General features: G+C 38.3%; 1 protein-coding gene across 2 annotated transcripts in view; it reads left to right on the forward strand.

The window, feature by feature from the left end:
- The window catches only part of MYLK (myosin light chain kinase), a 216,717-nt gene that overhangs the window by 75,745 nt on the left and 113,419 nt on the right, over positions 1–27,553 (forward strand). For both annotated transcript variants that reach the window (XM_040602878.1, XM_040602877.1), the window contains exons 3-8: positions 14,290–14,497; positions 16,314–16,362; positions 19,307–19,472; positions 21,963–22,128; positions 24,878–24,914; positions 26,486–27,060. In XM_040602878.1, coding sequence (XP_040458812.1) covers positions 14,290–14,497; positions 16,314–16,362; positions 19,307–19,472; positions 21,963–22,128; positions 24,878–24,914; positions 26,486–27,060 — 1,201 coding nt within the window. The remainder of the gene's footprint in view (positions 1–14,289; positions 14,498–16,313; positions 16,363–19,306; positions 19,473–21,962; positions 22,129–24,877; positions 24,915–26,485; positions 27,061–27,553) is intronic.

Here is a 27,553-nt window from a genome sequence, read left to right on the forward strand (position 1 = left end):
CTATGGTAACTGGTATTGATTTTTCCTCATTTCATGGTACCACTTAAACAGCCTAATTCAACTAGAGCCCTAATAGTGTTTAATACATAGACAGGCCACACTAGCTGAACCAACAGAGGAAATGGTCATTGTTACCCACCTTGACACGCATGTGGAGTACTAAGGCACAGAGAAACTTACTGTTTTGTGTAAAATTACACAGAAATATGTACCTAGATTCAGAACTGACCTGCTGTCTTCCAGGAGTTCCATTCCCATCTAGTACCTTAGACATGAACCTATTCTTACTGGAGATATGTATCTCCTGATTTTGGAAGAGGAAGTGAAGGTTTGTAACAGGTGCAAATATCACCAATATCTAGGTGACTGCTGTTGGAGTAAGAGCATCACTTAATGAAAACATAATGCTGGAACTGGGTCCTCAGTGCCTTGACAAAAAAAGCTAGTTTGTTTGCCTGTTGGGATATGCTAATGGACAGAAGCACAGACAAAGCTTTGTCTGCTCAGGAGACTATTACATGCTCATAGGTTTAATGGAAAACATTATGTTGGATTTGTTCAGATCTCTCAGTAGAAATGCCAGCAACTGCAGTTAAGTGGAGCTCTATTGAAAGCATATGCAGAGTAAGCACTTTTTCCACAACCTAAACAAATGTAGCTACTTTTGAGTGCACGTGTGTGTTGCATTTACCAAGATCACAGCAATTTCTAGTTTTGAGAGAAAGCATTAGAAAGAAGCAGCAAACCCACAAAATTTCTCTTGAACTCAGCATGTCTATAAATATTTATTCTGAACTATTGAACTAGAAATGTATAGCCATATCAATTTATACTTAGTATTTCAGTGAATACTTTGAGGGTTTTTTCTTTTAAACAGTTGCTACTCAGCCCTAGATTTTTAACACAACCGTTTGTATATTGCACTGTATGAGTTATCTCTGCTAAGCTGTTACTAAAAAGTATATGTGTGAAGTCTGGAAAGCTTATGGATTTTGGATGTTATTACAGGATAAAAATATCACTGACAGTTGCTAATGAGCAGTTGATGGTTTGCAATAAGCTTATGTATGGAAGTCTTAGTTATTTAATGCATAGCAGTAAGTTGCACGTAGTGGAATAAACACTGCAGTGAGAAATGCTAGGTGTTTAGGCTGCCTAATGTATTCATATCTTCACAATCCAAAATTGTGTTTTATACCTCTCTGTAATCACATCACTCCTATTTTTTTAATGAAATCTAAAACAAATGACATTTCACACCCAGCGTGCTTGCCAGCCCTATCAAGTAGTATTACCAACGAAGCAGTACAAATAACTGTTGAAAATTTTTATAACCTATCCAGAGCACTGCCTTTGCCAGCAGCATTCATCACTATCAGCAGTTTAAATGAACATACAACTGTGCAGTCAACTCAGCAACAAAATCCAGTTTTAGCACTTTCTGTGGCCACTGCCAGACTCCTACATTGCAGGAAATAGATCTTGTCTGGCTGGAAATTGATGAAGTATGGGCACATTCGTTCAGAGCACAGTTTTTGTTTACCACCTTTCATGCCAGTTGTGGATTGTTGCCCTTAATTATGAATTTCATAGCTCCAAACATCTTTTCCAGTAGCTGTGTGTTTTAGGCACAGAAAGGAAGTGCATTTTTTCTTTTTTTATTAGTTTTCTGCAGTAGGTCGTGCATACTCTGTGTGTTCATGTAAATTCATAGAGATTCCTTACCTATTGATAGCACGTATTGAGTTCCTAAGAACAGCATCATCAAGCTAGGAAATGACGGAGCTCTTTAGGTCAGTGGCATAGCTCCTACAAGAGGATAGGGCCACTAGTATTCATTGGCATGTAAAATAAATTCACATCTTATTAAGACAAAAACGTCACATCAGTAAATGAAAAAAATAAAAAATCTTTGTCCTCTAAAGTAACATGCAATGGAAAAATTAGTTTTTTGCAAGTGTTATTACAGTGAATGATGGTCATTCTCATGAGAAAGGAATGAAACAGAGGGGATTGTCATCTTTAAAAAGTGACTGCCAATTCAAATCCCGAATATTATTGTTATGAAGGAATTATTGCTCTGAAGATAATTGACGCTGCTTAGCTTTGCTTTTTTCATGTGCTATCAACAGAGTTTTTTGCCCTGATGATGTCCAAATCTCAAGCTGTAGCTCTACATGTCCAGATTCTAGGATCAGTCCTGTGAGATAAAACAGCTAAATGTTTACAGTTTTCCTTCTAAGTGGGGACATACACACAATTTGCTAATGACAAGGCAAAACGGTGTTAATTTCATCCTGTACTTGTCAGGGGCCTTCCTAGTGCTTGTGCTTGGTCTAAACAATCTTTATCTGCTTTTCTGAATTGTTACTGAATGAAAGACTCACAACTGAAAGTAAAATTCTTTGTCAAGTGTAGAAAGCTAAGCTTTTTGTAGTGGGCAGAGGGGCAGCAGTTTCCCAACAATCTATTTTTATTGTGTTACACTGTTTCGTGTTTCAGCCTTTCTTCTAGTGCTGCCGAATAGAAGCAGCAGCAAACACCGTAAATCAGGCTGTCCCGTTGGACATGAATGAACTGCTCCCATTCTGACAGCTCTCACAACACAGTAAAACTCTGATCTGATTTTTCAAAATCTTGTTTTCTGTGGCAAAGATTGCTGCTGCTCTGAAATGAAAGCGTCCTATCAGGAAGCTTCTGGGGTACTCCTAAACTCATTGCTACTGACTTAAGGCAGCTGCTTCGTTTAGTAATATTTGATTTACATCTTGATTCAAAATCACCAAAGATGGGGAGGAAGAGAAGGACAGGGAAAGAGAGCACATTTTAGGGGATTACTGGGCTATGTGGAATAACTAGTGAGAGCCTTCTTTCCATTCAGCAGCCACAGTTGTTTCCCTTTGAACTCATTTACATTCTTACTGCATAATCCTAAATGACCCATAACCATGCACACAGATCAGCCATTTCTTTGATTTTTTTGGCATTTTAAGCTATTCAAACTATTCAGTACCTCATAAAATTTAACACTTTTAAAAAGGCCTTAACATCAGTTGCTCCTTGGGAAGAAAAAAAGCTTCCACTTTGGAGTTAGCTTTTTTTTTTTTTTTAATTCTCATTAAAATTGATGAGATTTTCACCCAAGAGACGGCTGCAAAGTTTATCTTCCCTGTCTTGTTGAGAGCTCTTGTGCTTGCCCTTGCCTTTGAAATCTTATTGGCCCATTCTACAGACACTTCTTTTCCATAGAGCTATACGGCAGTATTGAAATTACTGAGAGCTGACAGAGTTGTATTTTATGATGTTGCTCACATTCTTCTATGGTGGTGAGTTAGCATTCTCTTATTTGTAATACTGTTCTACGTGCTTCTCATTTTGGTGGCAAGACTCTGGACCTATTCTGTCTGGACCCTCTTTACTGTTACTCAATACTGTGCACTTTGATACCTACATGCAGACACGTTAATATGACGTTGATGGTTTCAGTCATTCAGGGTAAGAACATCTGCCCTCCTTTGCTGCAACTTCAGTCTCTGCATTGATTGCTGCAATAACAAATTTGTTGGCAAGGAGGAAATATGGTCAGATTATTTGATCTAACATTACTAAACATGGAAAGTTAATTTCGTTTTAGTGTAAGCTTGGCAAAGTCTCCGAATGTCTCCATGTTTCAGATTCTCAGCTATGGAATCAGTGATACTTTCCCACATGACAGCTACCTATTTTGGAACTTAAATTGTCTTCGGTCTGTACATAACTCTGTATCCTGCATGCTCCTCCTTTGATGAAGTGTTTGGATTTCACCACTTTGCAGAGACCTTGTTGTCTTTGTGTGCCAGTGTAACTCAAGAAAAATGTGCAACAACTACAAGTGAGTAGGAGGGATCCAGGACAGCAACTGGGTGGCAATGGGAGAAATAACCTAGGCTTTCTCCTAGACTTTATCCAAGGTTTATGGCATCTGACTGCTTTTGAATTGTCAACCTAGACAAACTTTTTTAAAAGGGGAAAAAATGGACAACGAGTAAATATAAATATAGATCTAAAGATGGACAGAGATTCAGTCTACTTACAATCCCATCTCAAGTTCAGAAAACTTGTATTGGCAGAAGAAAAATGGTCCAGGTGAGCTGTATGGGTGGTTTACATAAAACTCTCCTCATGCACTTAATGGCTACAGGTCAGCTGGCTACAATGTGGGGAGAGTAAAAAGGCAGATGTTGCTGCTGGTAGAATGATTTATTAAAGTTCCATCAAAAAACCACTGCCACTCTGAGACTGCACCACCTGTGTAAAAATACCCCCATTAGTGTAACAGAGGTTTACAACCTTTCATTCACTTGCTGATTGACATTATAGCTACACAGAAATGTGTTTCTCTATACAGTGTGTTTCCCTCGTGTTCACTATACTGGAAAGTGTAGAGTCCACCTTGATAGTGTTCTGTATTTCATCTGAATGACTCAGGTTATTTTGGGGCTGTCCAAAGACTGCTATAACAATGTTACTTTAAATGCAACAAATTTAAACTTATACTTTACATGAAATAAAATCTATTTTTGGAAAAGCACCTATGCACTTGATTAATTCCAAAAGACATATGTAGGGCTTAAGCATTTTCTTAAGAGCTGCATTAATCTGGGCTGGTGTTTGAACTTAGAAATTAAATAAATTCATAGCAGCTTGACACCCAGTGCTGTTCTGAAATTCCACTTGAGTCCTTCAGAAATACTTTAGGACAAATGGACTTGTAGATGTTATGGTACCTGGGAAAGTAATGCTTTATTCAAACAACCATACTCTGGTGACTGAGCACAAAGCCAATACTCCCATGCACCCCTGGGAACTCTCCACACTGAATTGTCTAAAAAAATATGATTAAATGTAGAAGACTGAAGAAGAAATAATCTGCAGCTGCTCCCTGCTTTTCAGTTAGCAGACCATGTCTTCCATGGATAGGTCATAAATTCTTCCCTGCTGGGAGTATCATAAATGTTGATCCCCTTAAAGAACTGTGGTAGTATGTGCAGTGTTCAGCACCTTTGCAATCTGCAAAAAGATGTTGAATTGTGGGATAACAAAATTTTCAAATAATGCAGAACTACTTTAAAGAGTCAGAATTAAAATTAGTAGAATGCCATCTGCAAGAGTTTCTTATTCTGTTTAGTGCTTGGACTATAAAAGGTCAAATGCCTTTAGGCATTGATGAACACAAAGTAGAAAAATAGAATATACTTGGTTCAATTTTTATTAGCTTTTACTGTTCAAAAGAGAGATCTTGCCCTGAACAGTTCTCTGACTAGTCAGCTCAAGGTGGGGAAAAATAACAAATAGCATTAAAAAAAAATCAAAAGAAAAAAGAAAAACAACCATCTACTGTGTCAATCTAGAAATCTGTGGGTTCCCACATTTTGGATGCTACTTGCAGTTCTGCTCTGTCCTTACCTCAGACTAGAAAAGACAAAATTTGACAGGCATCATTGGAGGTATTTCACGGCTCCAGCTCCTAGTACAAGCACAGATTAAAAAAACAAGGGCTCTTCAGCATGAACAATACAAACAGACGAGGATTCGAAACAGGTTTATACAATCATGAATGACATGGAGGTGAATGAAGAATGTTTATTTGCTATTTTCCAAATTATAAAAAATAGGAAGCTCCAGTAAAATGTCAGAGAACAAGGTTAAAACAGACCGTGCCTTGCATGCATTCTGGAAGGCCTGCCTAAGCCTGCCTTAATGATGTACTAAGGTACTACACTTGCTCCAGTGTAACTTCTAGCCATTCTCTACATCTTCACTATATGCAAAGTAAACCTGGTTTTGTGACCATCTCATAACTTGACATTTTCAGACTGAAAATCCAAACAGCTTTATTTGTATCATTTCTGTAAAGTTTCACAATGGAGCATTGCAGAGTTAATGAAGCAAGATCTAATGAGTTTTCATCAGAGTCAAAGAATTTTGTATAAGATAAACTTTTGTCTTTTCGTTACGGATTTCTAGATTGACAGTGCTGATGTCAGGGAGAGAATAAGCACAGAAGCATGGCAGAGAGTTATTCTTCCATGTGATCAAATCTTTCCACACTTTTTAGGATAAATGGTCTTTTTTTGCTGAGCTCTTGCAGAAACCCTTGCACATTACCAGAGGGCAAAGTGAAACTCTATGAAAGTGTGTCTCGTGAAAATTTAGAGAATCCTTTAACTCTTTACTTTTCCCTGGCTTCTGTCTCACCTGATTTCTGTAATTGTATCCTGTGATCTTCAGATTAGATCCAGGGCCCATAATCTGAACTCAGTCCATGTATGTTTATGATGGGGGGTGGGGTGGGATGTGTGTGTAGCAGATTTTTAAAAATAAAGTATACTGTTCTTCATTCTTATCCCCATAGTTGGGTACAGCAGTCAAAATGAGCTAGAGGTTCAGCACTCACTACCATGTTTTAAGTTAGTGGGAACAATACATTACTTACCATCTGAAATTGGGCCACAGTTTTTTCCATGGGACTAGGAAGAAGTAAATATCTTATGGAACACTTAGCAGTTGCATTGAAATAGTAATTTTAAAGGAACATCTTTTAATGAATAGGAAGAAAGTGCAAAGTCTCTTTTTACCTTCTGGGTCTCCTTACTTTTGCACTGAATTCTGTGAATTGCATCTCCAGGTAATTCTTCCATATCTCCCATCAGAGCAAATGGGATGATGACAAACCTTGCAGCCTTTGTGTGTTACTGCTGCTGTGGTATAAGATCTTTCTACTTGAGACTAAAAGAATATGAGATTTCCTTCACTCATGATGGTAACATCAGCACTATCAAGGAGTTCAATTTGGCAGAGGTTTTATTTTCATTGCCATAAATGAGAATCAAGCAAAATGTGTATGGTTTGAAACTTCTATAGGTGAAACCTTGAGAAGGAGCTCAACATAATTATGCATGGTCTGAGATTATCTAAGAACAGAATGCAGTGATTGCCAGGTATGGGTGCCTGAGGAATGAGTTCTAGCATTTGGTGGTGCTTTGTAGATGCTGGATTCCACTTTCTGCTTTTGATCTTTTTTTATTGTTGCTGGCTTTGATTGGGGTTTTAGTTTGGGGATTTTGTTTTGGAGTTTTTTTGCAAAGCAATGGTCTGTTTTAAGGCCTGTGTTGTCATTTCTTTCTCCCTGCTCCACACCATTTGGGAGAAGAAATAAATAATTGCACACACTAGTTGTGAAGACTTGCATCGTCAGAGCTGTGTTCCAGTTAAGGTTATGCTCAAAGAACTAATATATGCATGTGGAACAAGAAACCTAAACACCAGATGTAGTGTACCAGAGTTCAACACTTAAACAAAAACATACCCAAGGTTTACAGAAAGACCATTATTGTGTCTTGTATGTACAACAGGTAATGCTTTGATGTGAGCTGTGTTTAGTTCTAATGTGTATTCCAGTTTCACTTTAAATGAGGCAATTGTAGGTTCTAGCCTGCTCCATAGAAGAGGTAGGTTATTTGCTTTGTTTGCAAGTTCATAGCTAAGTCTCCAAATATTTAACATTTTCATGTTTAACCTTGCCAGGCAAGTTCTCTGTTTTAGAAGCAAGCTTTTAAAATGGGTAAACTATTTTTGAGATACGGTTTGTGTGTGTTTGAAGTCTCAGAAGGAGCTTAACAATGTATCATGTCCACTTTCCTTTATCAAGAACATCTGCTGTTCATTTGTTGCAGCTTGAGCCTAACAGAAGCTTTGTTACAAGACTTATAAAAAAGCTGTTCTGGCCAGAGCCATGTTTCCCATCTGCACTAACAAAAACATTTAAATTAAAATAAAAATATAAAGCTATTAGGTGAGGTTGTATTCGTGATGTTCATGTTGTATTTTCCATAGTTTTGTAGTACTTTTTTCATAAGAATGACATTCAGAGTTCACATCAGTATGAATTATTACAAGAAATGCCTTTTTTTCTAGTTTGAGAGCACAGCTCAGTCCATGTGGACAGAGCATGTGTTACTGTGTATCCAGTTCTTAGCATCATCTGCTAAGTTTGCTCTCAAGTACCTCATTCCCCTGACAAGTCTTTTGATCAAGGTCCAGATCCAAAAACTCTTGGCTTTTGATTCAAGGAAAGTAGAGGATGCTGGTTAGAGTCTAATGACTACGGGAAACACCTCTTTCTTTGTAGGACCTAGGATGCATCACATCCACAGAACAGCTGTTACTGTCTGGATTGAATCTGTTGGTGCTGCATGAGAATCTTCACCTGTATGACCTTCAGATGAGCTGATCTAATACATAACTTGCAATCAAGTGAATAATATTCCATTTTTGCTGATACCTAGACATTGGAAGAAGAGTTACCCTATGCAGTCTCTACCACATTTCAAGTGTTAGTGCTATACGTTGTTTTTTCCTGTATCTTCACTTCTTTTGAGTAGATCTGCACTTACAGAATCTTCATGCTACCTAAATCGCACTTCTTCTGCTGCTTTCTTGATACAAGCTGATGGATCAATATTCTTAAGTTTTGCAAAAGGTGCAAACAGTTTACACTCTGTTAGTAATGAGTATTTGCTAGCCAAGTCCCTTCTTTTTTTGTGTCAGGACTTTGTTTGCAGGCAGCAGATTAAAGGTCAGAGTTTGTTGGGTATTCTGAATGGTTTTCCATGTCTCCCTTGACATCTCCTCCTGGTATGACTTCTCATGATCTGCCCAAAACATATATTTGGGAGCTCAATGGTGACATTTGGCAACTATCCTTTTTTTATCCCTTTGCAGCTTCTGATCTCTGTGGCCTTTTCTGAGATGTAGTTCCCAGAAATGATTGATTCCTGGTTGAAGGTGGGCATGGAGTAGAGGACAGTCTACAAACGCTTCTTAAACAGTTGCCTCACTCTGGTATTCATTAATGTTAAGATAGGCAGGCAGCCAAGTAAGCACAACACCTGCTGTTCTTATAAAGAAAGTTACTGTTGTCAGACATTATCTGCCAACATAGTGGCCAGTTTCTCTTAAAAAGTCCTATCCATTGTGGATGTGGGAAGCAGTTTATTCTCTTTTGCTTTGCAGGTACCTTTATGCATTAGAAAACATTCCTCATTACTGCCATTCTTGTAAGACTTGTTACCCAGGTCACCCAAACTTTCGTTTTATGCTGTTTTAACACTTCCAGACACTAAAGTCTAACTATAAATGCGGTAGCTACGCTATTAACAGTTGTCATTTTTAATAAATTATTTTTCTGTGTTGCAATGAATGAAATACAGGCTAAGTGCATCACTTTTAATAGCCTCAAGAGCTGAATATCCCTAAAAGTCTCCAGACAAGTGTAAAAGTTTATTTTTGCATAACCCTATATCAGTGCACATCTTAGTTAAAACAACAAAAACATCCATACACTTAAATATATTCTGTATTTTTCTGCCTCAGATATAAATGGGATGTTAGGATACCGAGTTCTTCCAACTGAGAACCAGGTATCAAAAAGCAGTGTCACTTAACTGCAGGAGCAGCAGAGCTGCTTATTTTAGGATGTTAAATACTACCTACTATATTAGGTACCCTGTTATTCTTTAACAGCCTACAATGGGGACAACCTTCCTCAAAAAGCAGCAAGGTATGCAAATGGTTGAAAGCTACATTTTCAATAGTGTGTGAAATGTAAGAAGTTGAATAGAGAATATTTCTGACTTTCAAAGGTAAATTCAAAATCAAGTTTCTTTAGATGGATTAAACCACCCAAATAGAACTGATTCTTTTATTTAGTAATTTAATACTATACATACATAGGTCTTAATTCTGGATTTTGTGAAATTAAGGCAAAGGTGGTCTACAGAAATAACAGCACAACTGAACACTATGTGCTGACAGAATCTGAATGTTTTAAAATTCTGACTTCACGGGAGAAGGATTGTCTCTTGAGAGGATATTTAGTTATTAGTGAAATTCATATTGCAGCATATGAAATCATGAGCAATTTTATAACAGTTGTATCATTGCCAGTCTTAATACAACTTTTGAGGCACCTGTCTACATATGATGTAATTGAGGGGGAGGGATTTTGCAAAGACATCTTTTTGATAGCTGTTTTCTTCCTGATCTCCTTGCTTGTGTAATGATCTGACCTTGAGCAGCCACACAAGACATTTTTATATTCTTTAACATGAAGCACTAAACCCCTTAGTCAGTATAATGAATGTAATGCTAGAATATGTCATGTGAAATTGGCCATCATTTCCAATAGTCTTAAGTTTACGTGAAAGTGAGCAACATTCAGTAATAGTACATGTGCCATCAGTGTTTTACAACTACTCAGGCTTTGGTTTATTGTCACTTGTGGCTGACTTTTTGGGTGCTGTGGGTTCGTGTTCATTTTTAACCTCACCAGAGCCAGCAACAGTTATTACAAAGCAGGATGTGACTTTGAAGTTAAAAGCATGAGCCAGGAGAGTGCATCTTATTGTCCTAAACTGCTACTGCCAAACTGCTACTGCAATTGTGATGCATTTAAGTAGGCAAACCTATGGGTTTTTTTAAATTTGTGTATAAAAAGCTCTTTTATGGAGCATAGATATAGGTCAAGTTTTAGACAATCTTTCCTGCACTTTCAAACAAGTAAAAGGGTCACTGAATATATTTGGCATTAGTGGTCACTGAATGCATTTAGGCTTGTGACAATGGGGACTAGTTCATAGCTGCACATTTTTTAGTAATACTATCCTTTAGTGTATAGCTTCAGTAGATTTGTTGTGGGTTTTGTCATTATTTCTTCTCTTTGAAAACTCAGCACCATCCCTTTTCAATAGCATTCCCCCAGACCTAGATGCAGAACTGAATCTTAGCTCTGCAAGTTTCACAGGCAACAGGTTCTCTCTCAGCTCTTCCCACTTGCTGTGATGGTGCACAGAGCAGAAGGCTTGTTTTACCTTAGCAGACTTTTCCAGGAAGACAAAACTCAAAACTCATGTTTGTGCTAATACAATGGTTATTTGCTGCTTGCTGTCAACTTTCCACTTGTTAGTGTTGCAGACCAGGGAAAGAAAAGCTGTAGCCTCACTGGAACTGGCAATACTCACACAGGCCAAGCTGTAAATAAAGGTTATAGCCTTCTGCTGCTGGGCATTAAATAAGCAGATAAATTTCTCTTTGCTGTGGATTTATTCAAGGCAGATGTTTTTAGTGAGCTTTGGAAAGGTTAGGGAGGAATATAAAACCTGCTGCAGTTCTGGAATTGATCCATTAGGATCAAAACCTAGTAACCAGTGATTCGTTTAAGGGTCCCTGACACTTTTATGGCAAGACTATGTATTTCAGAGGGGGCTGGCTCAGTTTGAAACACATTCCAAACCCAAACCTGAAATAAATCCTTGCAACAGAGCAATTCTGTAAACTTCTGCTTTCCCATCATTTCATTTTTGAAAAAAAATTGAAAGAGAAGAAATACAGAGTTTGGGAAGGGTATGACTCAACCTTTTGAAAGGAAATGGCATGCTGGCTGATCGCCTGTGTTTGTAATTTTCTGTGTGGCATTTCCTCAGTGTAGAGGTGTGGATGAACAAAATAATACAGATGTAACAAGCATAAAATAAACACACATGGAAGAAATGGAAAAATACTTAATGTAGGCTCAGCCATGTGATACTGGAAGGACATATGTAATGGTCTACCAGACCTTAAAGGGTCACGTAAAAACAGCCTTGTGTGGTCCAAGAAGGACTTAAGAATATGATAAAACAAAACAAAAAATGGAAGGAAAGTGTTTCGCATTGCTTCAACCCCAGTTGTTCCCTGGGATAACTGATGGAAGGTTTACGCTTGGGAGCTTTGAAGCTGGGTTGAACAATACGTAGCAGAAAACACCAGAAGGACTGATTATGAACTGGAAAAAATAGTAAATATATTAGGTGACGTGTAATTGATGACTTGTATTCATAGGTCAGAATCTCAGCAGCTGTAAACAGATGTGGCTAGGCTAATATTAGTAAGAGGTTGTGATGTAATACACTGAAAAGGCGGTTCTTTCTTCACACAAATTCACGTGCTACTTTGTAATTTTACTGTATTATATTACTTGAAATAGCAGTTTCAAATCCATTTTGCCTCAAATATTCCACATTCAAGGAAAGCAAATCTGGTTCTATTACACTCTCTGACATGGGGTAAGTGACTTAATCTCTGTTAGTTTCTTAATCTAAAATGAAAAGATAGGTATGAGGGCATTGACAAGTTAATAGTAAGAAACAGTTCTTTGGTACAAGTCAATTTCTCTACCAGTCAGTGAGCACATTATCAATTAACAAAGGTTACACTACTGTAAAAATCTCATCTTGGTGCTTCACAACTCCCTTTTTCTGAAAATATGACGTGCTGAGAGAGATATTCCTGGGAGCCTGCCCTTTGAGCCAGCACTAAATCAGTATGCTACAGCAGTGTTAGGGGACATGGTTGAGTTGGAGGTGTTTTTCAGAAAGCACAGGAAAGGGAAAGCATGGCTGCAAAAAGCTTTAGAAAGATGCGATGGTATTTTTAAACAGCAATCGATTACCCATTGTGCAGGTTCCTATAACTTATTCTTCATAGAACATAGCTATTGCTTTGGTAAAGATAGAAAGAACTTAAGAAGTTTGCACCAGAAGTGGAAAGTTTGTCCAGTTTATTCAGCATATTCATGCTCTTGGCAAACATTAATGTCCTCTATCTATATATTAAGTATTGCCAGGAAGAAGGGGTTGCCACATCATTGGCAAAATTAACTTGTCTGAACTGATACCCAAGGAATTAAAGGAAAATGAAAAATTTCTGACAGCTGTAGGTTAAGCTCCAACAGATGAGAAACCCAGCTGGAGTGAGGTGGGGCTGGATTAAAAATGAAAGGTTTTGAAAGAAGAGAACTTAAGAATGGGTAAGGTCGGTTGGCTAAAGATTCTAATTTGGAAAGTAAGTGCTGTGCAGTCAGAAAAAAGCAGACCTGAAATGCAGATTGGAAACTAGAGAGGAGAATGCTGGGAGGAATTTGTGCAAGCCACAACCAAGCCTTCTTCAAATCAAGGCAGATCATCAATATTTTGCTCACCTGGAGGTTGGAGTGACTTCCTGTTCAGTTGCCAAGATGTGATAACCTAGTTCAAAATGCAACATTACTGCTTTCCCAGTGAGCAAACACAGCCACAACTATTATTCATGCCAGCTCATCTTGATCCACTCAGTTAATTCGTGACATGTAGGCAAAGGATCGCAGAATCAGAAGATGGAGCACTAACATACCGGAGTGGGGGTATAGGAAAGAAGGGGGAAATACCCTAATCAGGAGTTGTCATGATGACTGGGGAAGTATTCTAGCAGTTAACACATACTTAAGTGACCTTCAAAGAAGATGGCATCCCTCATAAAGCAGAGAAAGGATCTTTGCCTGAGGAGTTAATTCTTTGATAGAAACTGGTGTATGGCTGCTTTTCCCATTTTGTAATGAAAGACACAAATTCTAATCAAACAACTCAATTGAAATCAATAACTTCATTCTCAGTTACACCAACTGAGAATCTGCCTGCAAATCTGAAAGCATCATTAATGCAATAGCAGGCAAGGGTATATTAATATGGCTGCTTTTTAAGAGCACAGGGCTAGTTTATTTTGTTGAAAACTCTCCTTTGGGCTACCAGTAGACTACAAAGCTCTTTAGGTTAGTGGTGTGTTTGTGTGAATATGTCTAGGTCTTTATAGTCCCTCTACCAGCATAACATGAGAATGACCCTTAATGACACTTTATTAAGTTGCGACTTACCTTCTGCTTTTAAAGATCAAGAGAAAATTTGGTAAGTGGCTACATTTCCTGCCTGTATGTTGTCAGGAGCTACTGTATCTCAGCACATTTGAAAACTAGATGGCTCCATATGGCTTTACAATATAAGCCTGATCCTTGACAACCATGCTAGAAATTTTTGGTCTATACCCTGCAATCTTGTATGCTTAGATGTGTAGTAGCACCGCTGTTCTTGAGTCTCTGAACAACAGGGTCCCAGGTGTCAGGATTCTTCATTGGCATGATCATAATGTTTCTGCTGGTAAACCATTCTAGCGGGAAACTTCTCTGTATAGGTGTCTATCTGCCTGACTAGTCTTATGATTTTAACAGTTTGACTTATCCAAGAGTTTTTTTGTTTCATTATGTTCTGCCATTTGGCTTGCAAAGAGTATGTGTTTAACAGCTCCTGTGTCAAGAACTTTCCACTGCATTGCTAAATGTCCAACATTTCTTCCTAATAACATCATTTTTTATGTTCTTTCTTCACTCTCACATCTTTCCAGGTCAGAGGCTACCCTGAGCCTCAGATCACATGGTACAGAAATGGGCATCCTGTCCCAGAGGGAGACCATTACATCGTGGACCGCAGCATTCGAGGGATATTCAGCTTGATAATCAAAGGTGTACAGGAAGGTGATGGTGGTAAATACACCTGTGAGGCTGCAAATGATGGTGGGGTTCGTCAAGTGACTGTGGAACTGACAGTGGAAGGTAAGATGATACTTGTTGTTATTGCGATGATTATATACAGTTTAATTAAATGAACAAGCTGTGTTAAACTGTCTAGTTAAAATCACAACTGTACACACATGCTTTCTCACTGGCGCAAGAGTAAGATTCATTAATTGCATTTCATAATTTCAGATGTTTTGCAGGGAACTACATGTCTATAGCTAGATAAAGTATGTGTTCAGTTCCAGATGTGTATGATGATGCCCAGGTAACAAAAGACCTAGCTTTAAAGACTTTGCTATAAACTGTAATTTTCATTGAAGCCACCACCCAGGACAGAAACAAAGGCCTGGTGAGTTAGCATTTTCTCTCAGGCAGTAAAACCTGTGGCGATCTTGGTTGCTTCGCAGCCTATCAGATAGGCACATTGAGGCAATGGGTTTCTGGATTTCTCCATGCATGCTTCCATTTGCTAAGCGGAACGCCTGGTTGTAATTGCATGCTTAATGTCACACGGGAAACAGCCAAGATCAAACCCTGGAATTTTTAAGAGAACATCTGCATATTAGATAGTTGCAAACTGCCAAATGTAAAATTTAAAGAGTGACACAAAGCCAGGGAAGGATGGAAATCAATTGTACTGCTTCTCTCTTTGCAATTTGCTCATGTCAGAGATCTGTTGAATATCAAAGCTCCTCAAGTCACAACTTTGTGTTGAATTCTTGAAGCAGTCCTGAAACGATCAGCATTTTTTCAGCGTCAAAATCTCTAACAGATATCCTCAGAGTACGTACTGAAATATGCATAGATCTGGCACGATTGTTACTGCCTTCTGTTGTAAAAATTGTGCAAAATCTTTTTTTTTTTCCCCCTAGTTATAAGTTGTGACAACTTTTATGAGTGACAACGTGCACGGAGGTGGAGGATTTTTTTTAAAGCTCCTTTAATGTCAGTTTTTCTGACCTGGGTTTTGCTGCAGTTTAAAAGCAATTTCATGGCAGCATACAATGACTGAATTTCTCAGAGTTTACGCATTACATGGTCTTTATTCTAAAAATCCTTTTATGCACCAAGATAGCAAAGCACAGATTTTTTTCTGTTCTCAGCAAAGAACAAAGACATCTACGTGGGGCTGGCTGCTAGTTGGAAAAATGAGTGACTGAAACACAATCTAGTCTTTTCGTCCTGCATGGCTGTCCTATCTGACAGTAATTTAGATTCTTATAAGTCTCTGGAACAAACGGTTTTTTTCACAGACATCGGAGTTTCTTGCATCACGCTACCACTCTGGCTCTGCCCCAGGTCACTACCCTTTTCTAATGTGCCAGAGCTACCAGGAATGGTGAGTGCAGTAGGTGGCGCTGAGCTTACACCACAAAGTACCGGTTTCCCTGTTGTTCGCACCAGCAAGCGCTATGAACTATTGTGCTTCAAAAAGAATCAATTTACGGAAGAGGTTTCAGAAGGGCTAGCACAGGACTGAAAAACAAACCAAATAAAGTTAGACTTCTTCCAGAATTCAAACGCCTTTTTTTACTATCTTAATTTGAATTAGTTCTGCACTGTACAAGTTAGACACTATTTCATTCACTTGTTTAAAAATCTTTTTGCATAATCTGCACTGTCGTTACTGCTGAGGCCAGTGGTTAGATGGTAACCCTACCAAAACTTGTTTTTGAAATTGAAGAGCCTAACTTTGGACTACAGATGACATAACCTTATTCTGCAGGTGTTGCATTCCTTCTTTATGTTTGAAACCTGGAGAAATGCATATTTTACGTAGTCTTTAGTATCTGTAATTCCCAATGGTCTTGACAAAACTTCTGATTCCTGCCTTTCTGTCCCATGCTTACAGGAAACTCCTTGAAGAAATACAGCCTGCCATCCAGCACCAAAAACCCTGGGTAAGAAGCCCACTGGCTTTGATATTGTTTAACAGACACCTAAATATGTTTTGGTAGGAATACAAGTAAAATGACCCTTTCTAAAAAAATAACCACTTCTTCCCATTTTAAGTGGCTCTGGCATTTTGTCTTTAGCTCTGATTCACTTTGAGACCAGTCACAAAGGTTTGATTCTTGTCCTATTCTCAGTAATTCCTCACTGGAAATTATCCCCAAGGCTCCTTACCTGTGCAAGGACCAGAGGTAATGGAGGAAAACAAAGTCTGGTAGTTGGTGACGCAGCTCTGCACAGCATTGCATTGGAATAGAGTAACTGCTTGCCGCGATTCGCTCACACTTGTGAGATGGCAATACAAGAAAGGCTGGGCTTTGAGAGGCAGGGCAGTCCCAGCTACAGAAACATCTGAAAGCACACACTTTGGTATTTGTGAACTCAAATTCTCCAAGTCCAAGTCTCCATTTATCCCAAGCAGGATAGCTACTATGAGAGCTGCTGTGCAATTAAAATGGTTGAAGCTGTCAGGAAGACATAAGTAGCTTGATACAGCTACTGTTCCCTCATACTGACAGGATTTAGTCCTGCTGAAAACAGAACGTTCTCTTGGTATCTGCACAGTATTGCACCCTCCTCTGCTGCAATGGTGCACTCTCTTATCTCTACTCTCTGATATTCAGAAATCCTTCCCCTCATCTTCCATGATCTGACAGTCTCCTTATAAAGCCAGAGTAAATACTGCTTTAAGAGTCACCAGTAAGAAATAAAAGCAACTGAAATTAGTATTCTCTCACATATAATTACAGTATTTCCAAGCAACACAGTGGGTAAACTGTAGTCCAGAAGAAAGAACTGTTCCAGTCTGGAGTAACTGCTAGCAAGAATGGGTTCATGGGGTGATCTATGCTGGCACACAGAGGAGCCTTCTTGCTGTCACGTACTTTCTGCACTTCATTGATCGTTTACAATTAAGTGAATGCTTCTGTTTCAAAAGCCCCAGGCCTAATTCTTCCAACAGCTGAATTAATTTCCTCATAAGTAGCTTGAATTTAAGCAGAATTATTTCTGATTTATATCCCTGGGACTTAGTTGCCTTGGATATAGCAAAAATATGTTTCTGATTATGCTAGTGATCACAAAACAGATAGTTAAAACCGAAGATTTTAATTTGGTCTTTTATATGAATATTGTTTTTATATATGTTTTCAGTTTCAAAATTAACTGAGTTTGCAACAGTGAAAATAGTAAGTGAAACTGAGTAATCAGGAAGGCTTTTACATGATAATGTCTATGTCACAAATGTGCTACAGAAATAAGCATGCTAAATAATCAAAGCAAGAAAGTTGTGTTAGGTTTTATTACACATTCAGACTTTCTAAAGCGCTATCCTAATCCATTGCATTGCATGGAGGTAGAGCGATTGTTCTCATTTTTCACTCTTATGTGTTTTATTCCTACTCAGTATTAATAATTTTATGGTATGGAAACTTTATGCCTTACATAAACAGGGAGGGGGGAAAAGAAAGAAACTATACATGTCAGTTTGTGTATATCTAGGAAACAGCCATAAAGCTGCAGGGTAGCTAGTGATTTTCTTTTAATGCTTTAGTGTATGTGTATAGATAAATAAATACAGAAACACTACCTAAAGATGGTGATCATTAAGGCTTCTTTAGTACACGTTTATGCTTTTCTTTACTGGTAGCATAAGGAAGATGACATTAAAAGCTATCAGATATTTAATTATATGATGAAGTGTTTTCCATTTTAACATGCTACAGTGACCCTTCTCTCCCAAGACTTTTTGCTGGTCCTCTTGTCCATATAAATCCTTTCATTATGGTATCATCTCTTACTCAGAAACCTCGAGCTGCCTATATGGCAACCATCATGTCTTGGCAGCACGTTCGACTAAGGCGATGCAGTCTCTGTTAGTATCTGACATCTGGCAGAGATGGTGAGATATTGACACATCTTACTTGCATGTGGTAAAAGGCTGTCTGGAAAAGAAGGCCTTGAAAATTGTTCAGTTTGCTTGAAATTAAAGGTTAAAAAAATAAAAAAAGGAAATCACCATCTGCTAATTTGTGCCTTTGTTCTACCAGGGCTTCAGAGCAAAGACTGTGTGTTTTCTTTTGACATTAATAGACCTGAAGTTGCACCTTTTTTTTTTTTTTTTTTCCTTGCTATAATTCTGCTTGATGTTTTATGTTTTACGGCTGCGTAACTGGGAGTTTTGGACTGCAGTCACTGATGTCACTCTAGTTTCATTCCACATGTCCTTTCCCAGCTGTGCTATCCATATAAGTAGAGCTGGGCATTTAGACTTAACAGACATTCACCTGTAATGGGTGTACTTTGGTTTTGTATCCTTTTCATGTTTGCTATGCAAACATTGTAGTGAATGAGATTGCAAACAGAAGCCTTCCCCAAATCAAAAATCTTTACCAAGACATGTCAAAATGTTACAAAACTAAGTTGCTGATTCATAAATCAGAAATCACTGTGTCATTGCACTCAATGTGAAAACAAATTACATGAAAAAGAACTGTGAACAGTGAAGTAGTATGCACAAATAATCTGTTAGGAGGCAATTAAGAAACAGAAAAAGGAAAAAACTAAATGTATGCAGTGTTTCCTATCATTTGGTTTGCCCAGCTCTGCTTACAAGCAACTGAAATTGTCCCCAGGATCTGTTACGTGAATTATTTGTATGCTGGGTGATGGTGTGTAGCATCATACTATTCAGTTGCATGAGGAGTCAAGTGCAGTAATCACCAGCATTTCCATTTCTTCCACTGGCCAAAAAAAATGTTGTGTAACTACAATCCTGGTTACCACCAATTATATACCCTTGTTGGCAGATCATTGGTCTGAAATGCTTCCTGAAGTATGCTCTAACCACAACAGCTTCCGTCTGTAAAACCAGGATGTAAATTGCCTTTCCAGGGGAAGACTTACTGTTCCATCTGTGGAGCACAGGCCAAGCATCTGGGGAGAGAGTCCACCCAAGTTTGCTACAAAACCGAATAGAGTTGTTGTGCGTGAAGGCCAAACAGGCAGATTCTCATGTAAAATAACAGGACGACCTCAGCCTCAAGTAACTTGGTTTAAGGTATGATTTCCCAAAAACATTAATGTTTTCTTTCTCATTTGATTTCTCTTTTAAAATTTTGTGATTTGAAAGGATTAAATGAACATGCCACTGCAAATTGTCATGGTAAGAATTTACATGCAAGGAGAGCCATATTCTTCCTCATTTTTATGCTGAATAAACTCACAGAATAGCATTCCTTCTCAGTATAACTTCTCCCTTATCTATCTCATTGAAAATGTTTGTAAAAAAGTACTTTGAAAGCACCAAACAAGATCCAGGTTCCATTATAAAAATAGTGAGTATGGGACATACGTGCCCAAAGACCTTACTAACCAGACAAGAGAAACAGACAAGGGATAGAAAACATGAATATCATCACCTCTGTTTTATAGAGAAGGTCTTCAAGGATTTAATGCTTTGACTGTGGTTACAGAGGAGACTCTGACAGCTGTGAAAATTACAACTGTATTTCCCAAGTTCCATGTCAGTGTCTCAGTCATAAACTGCCTTTTCTGTATCATTCACATTGGGGTTTACCTGCCCATTAGAATGAAGATGAAGTTTGCAAAGAAATGAAATTTAATTGAAAAGAAAATTAACTGTTTAGGAAATAACAGATATGATTGGGTTTTGGCATGCATGATTGTTTTTAGCAAATTAAAAAAAATAATTCAAGGAAGATGAACAACAGTTCAACTGTTTCAGTCTGACCTCTGCTAAAACAGTAGTAGCAGAAAAATGTCTGACATAAAATAAAGGAGACCTGAGCTACCAACTTCAGATCTGCATTAAAATTAGGAAATGTAAGCATCTGCCATCTACCAAAAAAAAAAAAAAAAAAAAACAAAACAAAACAAAACTTTATAAGTGAGAAATATTTAAAATCCAAAATCCATTAGACTGTTAAAAAAGCATTGAAGACTTAAGTCCTAGTTCTCCCTTTGAGCATACACAAGATCTTTAACCACTTTTTACATACAAGGAGAGCCATATGTGTTGTTCTGAGATTCAGTAGTCATAATACCATTGCTGGCCTGCAGATAGTCAGTCCACTCTCTTGAACTTATCCTCAAACCATTACTTTTGGTTAAACTGGTTTTCGTGAAGCATTCATAATAATATTTTACTACCTATTTTGAGCACTATGAAGCTGTCTTTTAATGACGCACATGCTCTGTAAAGTGCAAATGTGTTGTTGCTCTTTGTCAGATTTTTATTGGCAGATTTTTGTTGTGAAGTGTGGTTTTGCATCCCTATTCATAAGGCGTGGATTAACAGGTAATCATGCATGTTGGCTAGCTGCAACAAGCTCAGGCCTGCAATGCTGTTGATCATGTCAGGATGGAGTGATAGGTATTTCAACTCTGCCTCAGCATCATGGAAATGAACTTTCATGGCTGCTGGACCACATACAGCTGATGCAGAACCAACATACAGTCACCTTCCACACAGCATGTAAGATTTCTAAACAATTAAAATTGCAGGTTTTGGAACTAATGAATCTGCTTTTGTGCAAATGTCTTAGCTTATTGTTTTTTCCCCTTTTCTTACTTGTTAAGTTGTGAAGAACAGAAGCTTCTACTGTATCACCACCAAACCCCTGACATGAAATAGCTTTTTTTATTCAAATAGGAATTACAGCACCCAGATAGAAGTAAATTGATAGAGACTTCAGGACTGACAGTGTCTGAAAACGCTATAATGTTTCCCAAAAGATTACTGACCAAAGCCCTACAAATCATACATTCGTAGGCTTGCCCTTCCTAAACTTAGGATAGGAAAAGCTGTTATGCCTGATAGCAAGGGACTAATCTTTAATGGCTGGAGCTGAAGCAAAAGCAGTGATTTGCTCACAAATGAGTTTAGTCAACTATTTCACTGAATTTAAGGGCAAAAAATGTTCTTCTGAATATCTAATCTGTGTAACAGAGAGCATAGAACTACACACATTTCTTCCTGCCTCAAAGCTGCACCTTTTGATTTAACTCCAGCATTGCAGTAATGCCTCTCATAATGTATGTCTAGTGCCTTCTGCCACCTCCACCTGGCCAGAGATGAGGTTCTCTGTTGCAGAATTTTTTTCCAGTGTCTGAAGTGATACAGCATAAAGGAGCTATTGAGGGATAGAGAACTACTCCCCAACTTGGATTGTTTGTTTAAAAGCGTGATGTTTGACTTCCTGGAACAAACATGAACAGAAAACTGGTTTGAGCCCACATACAGTGAAAAGATTTTTTTCTAGAAATATGGATATAGTAAATAATGAAAAGCCAAAACCAAACTGAGATGAGTGGGTGGCAAAATTCAGGGGAAAACAGCCTTCTGCAGATATGAATTACAGAACTTTTGGATGCAGTTTTTTGTTTATGCTGTCTGAGTATTGTTCATAGAAGGAATTTAGCTAGAAGAGGAGAAAGGCATTTCGACCTGATGTTTTACCAGAAAATTTCTTGCTCCCCTTCTCTTACCAATAGCAAGCAGTCTCATGGTGTCTTGTGATATTTGCAGGGTGATACTCAGTTGCAAGAAAATGAGCGTTTCAACATGTTTGAGAAAACAGGCATCCAATTCTTGGAAATCCAAAATGCTCAGCTTGCTGATTCGGGAATTTACACATGCACAGTGGTAAACAGCGCTGGGAAGGCATCTGTGTCTGCAGAGCTCACCGTTCAAGGTACAGCAACTATCTTACAGGAGAGAGCACAAATGAGCCACAGACATTCCTTTAAAATGCCTTTTGTAGCATTCTTAGTATAAGCATTCACTTTTCCTGTTAGCTTCCTCTTTTTTTATTAAATGATACTGTGACAGCTTGGAGTGTGCTACAGCTGAAAACATTGTTTATCCAAGTGCTTTAAAACTTTCTTTAAAACCAACTTTTTTCCCTTTTACTGAGATTTTGGCCTCCATATGTTTTGAACATAGATTTTAATTTCAATGAATGGAAACCTTGCACTTGTCATTATAATCAGTAATTATTTTTTTATTTGTTCAGTACCAACACCAGATGAACATTTATACCAGCTCCCTTTGGGGAAACATAATTGTATCTGTATTTGTAGAACCAGGAAAGTAAGTAATGGGGCTCTTACTCTAAACTGTAAGAGAGAAAAAACAGCTTAATGAGGTTAAAATTCAGGTTTCTCAGTTCCCAACCCTGCCTATTTCACTGCTGTTAAAGGAAATAAGTGTTTTTGTATAAATAGTTTAGGTTGTTCTATTCCATATATGCATTATCATATACAGTTCATTTTGGACTTTGATGCTTCTTAGGGTGCCCTTTGCATCAGCCTCAAAATCATAACAGCCTCCAGCAACCACACTAAAGAGGAATTTTTTCAGTCAGTGGGTTAAGCCGTCACTAGACCCAATTAAATAATTAAGTCAACAGCTGCTGGCTTGAGCTGCAGTCATAAGATCCATGGGCTACATGCGCACCCAGCAGTGAATTTTTTGAGGCAAGATTTTTAGGTTCACATCAGTGCTGTCACTCTGTAAGCGATCAAGAATATAAATAACAAGAGGATTTACATTTTGGATCCTCAGAATCACAACTAGCCTTTACAACTTAAAGCTGTACATTTTATCTGTAGGTTCCAATCTGATGAAGCCATTGTAGAAGCTCCTACAGGTTGCCTGTTCAACTGATGTTTCATAGAAAGGGCCATTTTGTTCAATAAGCCTTTTTTTAAACATGAAACTTGATCCTTTGTTGCTTCCCTGAAGCGTTGAGCTTTCTGTTGTGTAACGGGTACATCTGCCCTGAGAGATGTTGCAGAACTGGGGTCACAAAGTCAGTTGTGGTATATGTTTGCTTCAGATGCTGACTACATCTCTGAATAATGCGGGCATTCTTTCTTGGATTAGTACAGGTCAGTAAAAAGGGCACTCTCTTGCAATGTACTTGACTAATCGGATGATTCCACTTACCTAACCACAATATATAATACCTAATTCTTTCATTATCAATTAAATCAGCTCATAAGAGTTGCCGCAAGATGCTAGCAGACAATCAAGTGGCTCAGAATTACTACATTTTCTTTTAAATCCATGCAATTTCATATATAGATAATTTTGTTCCAAAAGCTACATTTTTTCCCCCAGGTTCCGATAGTGGAGAGGGAGGGGGAAAATGTTCTTTTGATAGACAGGGTTGCATGGTACTGTCTTGTCTGTAACTAGCAGTTATTCAGCTTCCTCTTCTGCATTTATCCAGTCTCTTTTCAGCTTTAATTTTTATGTGGAGAATTTCTGTTACTGTTTATTGACAGGTTTATTGAAGTGAGGTCAATGGGTTATTTCCCTCTCTCACTGCAACTTTTGTGTGTGTGTGTAAATAGATTCTTTTGGTCACTCTGAATGGTGTGGTAAGTCCAAGCATGTAGATGTGGATTTTTACTTGCAAAACACAGTGGAAATCAGGATATCATCCATCACATGTTTTTGTCTTTTCCCTGAGGCAGACTCTGAAAGCATTTTTATGGAGTATTTGTTGATGAATTGCAAAATCCATTATCTTGCAAATTCATTATTACATGTCTTTCTACTGTAGTTTCTAGTCTCACAGATGACCACAGCGTAGACGTAACTTTGATCTGACCAGGAGAAAACAAGCTGCATCCTTTAGTGTTAACTAGGGAAAAGTGGATAGATGTGGTTGGTACACGATCTGGAGTGGTATTTCTGTTCTTCCAACTATTTATTATCTCATGCTGCCCCCAAGAGAAACAAATACTGTCAAGGTCTGGGAGAATGCATGGAGGATTACACACATATGAGACTGACTGAACAAAAGAGACTGACTATGGGCAGGTATGTGCTTAGTTATTTCAATGCAGCTGGTGAGGTACCTTGGCAAATCAATATAGCTCAGCAGTGTTCCCAGATTTCCTGGTGGTCTTGCAAAGTGAAGAAATGTGGTATTAGCTTTTGTGTTATTCACGTTAAACATGGTAACACTTGCTACACAGCAAGTGAGTTGGTAAAAGTTTACAGGTGGGCTCAGGTTTGGGGAGTTTTGACTACTGTTAATTTGGTTTTTCACTGTGGGCATGCTCAGGTGTAGTACTGATGGTTTGTTTTTCTCCACTTCTACAAGCTGTGTGGAGTTCCCATAAGATTTGATGAGCTGCCTCCCAGTTGGAATCTCTTCCTTACTTCTCTTCCCCAACAAGGAGTCTTTGAGGTTCACAGAACCTTTAGTTCTCAAGGCACCAAGACCTCTTTGTGTTTCAGCTGAGCAGCTTGCTGTTGTCCATATCAAATTTCAGGTGTGGTGATAGACAAGCTTGACTTCTGTGGATTGAAAATATGAAGAGTGAAGGTTCTTAAGTATATTATTTGCTTAAAATATTTCAAATTTATGGAATACTGTACAGAATTGTATGTATAAGTTACCTGTTTTTTTTCTTTTTGGATTTCAGGTCCAGATAAGACTGACACATACACTCAGCCACCATGGTATGTTTTTACTGGAGTACTTGCACTAATTTTGGCATTTACAGCATGAGCTTTCTTCACAAAGTGATAAATTTTTGAGGGTCAGTCTGTATTTAGAAGTTAGAAAATGCTGGAACGAAATTCTCTCTTACTGCCAAATTCAGCTGTCCTGGTAGACTCCTACAAAATACTTGGTGGAACTGGTGGCAACACTATGAAATGCAGAGTTCTAGTCTGCTTCAGAAAAGCAAAATTTAGATGGATTTATGCTCACTGTTCCCATGTAGCCAAATAATTATATAATCTGAACAAAAACTCTGTACCAAATTGGTCAAATTTCCTTTTTGGAGTCAAAAAAATGCATGCATCTTGTCAGTACTGAGCTGATTGTTCTTTGCTGTCATAAGCAAAATGTGGTATAGCCATGGTCTTTGCTGTTGTCTGAAAATACACACAGAAGTATGCTTAAAGTAGTAAGAAACAAACAAAAAATCATATTTTGGGACTTTATCAAGATTTTTGAAGTTAAATGACCATAGTAGTTTTGCGTCCTCCATTTTTTTATTCCAAATAAAACAAAAAACAAAAAAAAAAAAAAAGAGAGGGAGATGTAATGTAAAATGTAAAAAACTTGCAGTTGTAACTGCAAATCTCATAGGTATTATTTCCCTAGTACATTTAACTCTGGCTGAAGAAAGTACTACACTAAATATCCTGAATCTCCCTGAGAGAATAAGTCAGTGGCACTAAATATAGCAAAATAGAGCTGGGCTAGAAATTACTTCCCATATTCCAAATATGTTCCAATTCTGCCTTGGAATAATACTTTGGAAGTGTGAGAGACAGACACAGTGCTCTACAGGTAATAGCTTAGTGGTCAGGGCAGTCAGGTTCAGTGAAGGAAACGGATTCAAGTCTCCAATTAGTCAGCTACTCTTGTGCCCTCTTGTGCTGCTGAGCAGCAGATCCATCATAATTCTGAGAAACTCTTCCTAATAAAACCGTAGATGATATTGTTACATCCATTTAACTGACTTTCTGGGTTTTTTTGACAACCCCCCCCATCTCCCTCCCCTAGACTGAAGTCCAGTTTCCTGAGCCGTCCTCTTCTGAAATCACCTGAATTACAGGACACCATAATTAGAAACAGTAAATTCACTGCACAATTTACATTTTCATTTTCCTTTAGAGAGCTATTTTATGTGATGTTTTGAGCTACAATTATACGTGGCCTCAATTTATTAAAACGTGAAGTAGTGTTACATCATGGTCATCCCAGGGTCTCGCGTAATTGCTCTCTGTCTAAAGTAGCATATGCAAGGTTAGTGTCTGACTCACAAAACATGTTAAAATCTAAGCAGTGGATTTATATCCAGAAAATCCTCAGTTGAGACAGTGTCTGAGCACTGGTGGCATTTTTATGAATCTTTCTCCTTCACCTTTTTCATCCATGTTCTTAATCAGCGTGAAGGAAACTAAAGGCTAATTAGTTCACCTTCTGGCTCAGGGCTTGTACATTTGTATCATTGCTGATAATAATAATTAGTATTTATACAGTGTCATATATCTGTAAACTTATCCTTTTCCTTCAGCATGCCACCAAAACCAACAACACTTGCTGTTAAAGCCATTGAAAATTCAGAGTTCAAACAGGCAACTAGCAATGGCATTGCTAAGGAGCTGAAATCCAGCAGCACTGAACTCATGGTTGAAACCAAAGACAGGGTGTCAGCAAAGAAAGAGACCTTTTATATCTCCAGAGAAGCCAAAGACAGTAAGCTGGGACAGCTCCAAGAAGCCAATGCACTATCTCCTCAAGAACCTAAAGAAGGAAAAAAGGGATTTCAGGTCTTGCAGAAAACTTCAAGCAGCATCACACTACAAGCTGTCAAACTGCAACCAGAACCAAAGGCAAAGCCCCAGGCTACATTCGTCAGACAGGGTGAAGACAGGAAAAGAGCTGTGCAGCCCCTGATGTCAACTCAACAAACCCTGTCTCTGACAGGGCAGGTCAGTTCAAGGAGCAGAGAAGCAGAAAATCAATCTGGAGCCCGGAAGGCTGTAACAGAGGAGAAGAGGGAGCCTCTGGGAATTCCCCCTCAGTTTGAGAGCTGTCCGCAGAGCCTGGAAGCATCAGAAGGCCAGGAGATCAAATTCAAGAGCAAAGGTAAAGGGATGAAAGTTATCAGAGCCATGGGGTTATTCAAGTTCCCCTTCTGTGTATGGAAGCGGGGAAGCAATTCCTCCTTCATTGCAAGATGTCCTTCTCTTAAAGCATTTTGGAAATAGATGCAGAATCTCATGCTGTTTCCACAATACTCTTCACATTGAAATTTCCAGATCATCCCATGCCATAGCGTCCATCTCTTCTCCCATCTGGTGTTTCCCCAGATGTAGTCAATGGCACTCGTTCTAGGCAGTAGTGTTAGGGCTCCTTATATGAGGGCACAAGAGAGAAAATGGATGGTATACTTTCTAGAACTGTAATTAGTTATATTTTGCCCTTGAGCCAAAAAAATTATTAGATACGACACTACAATCAGTCACTGCATTTCCCTTGTGTCATCTACTTTTACTCCTCATATTTGGTCAACCCAATGCTGATCTGAATGCTTCTTAATGGTTGAAATGATAAAGTCGTAATTAAAAGGGAGGTTTAG

The sequence above is a fragment of the Falco naumanni genome, chromosome 8 (assembly GCF_017639655.2).
Source record: "Falco naumanni isolate bFalNau1 chromosome 8, bFalNau1.pat, whole genome shotgun sequence".
Taxonomy (NCBI): domain Eukaryota; kingdom Metazoa; phylum Chordata; class Aves; order Falconiformes; family Falconidae; genus Falco; species Falco naumanni.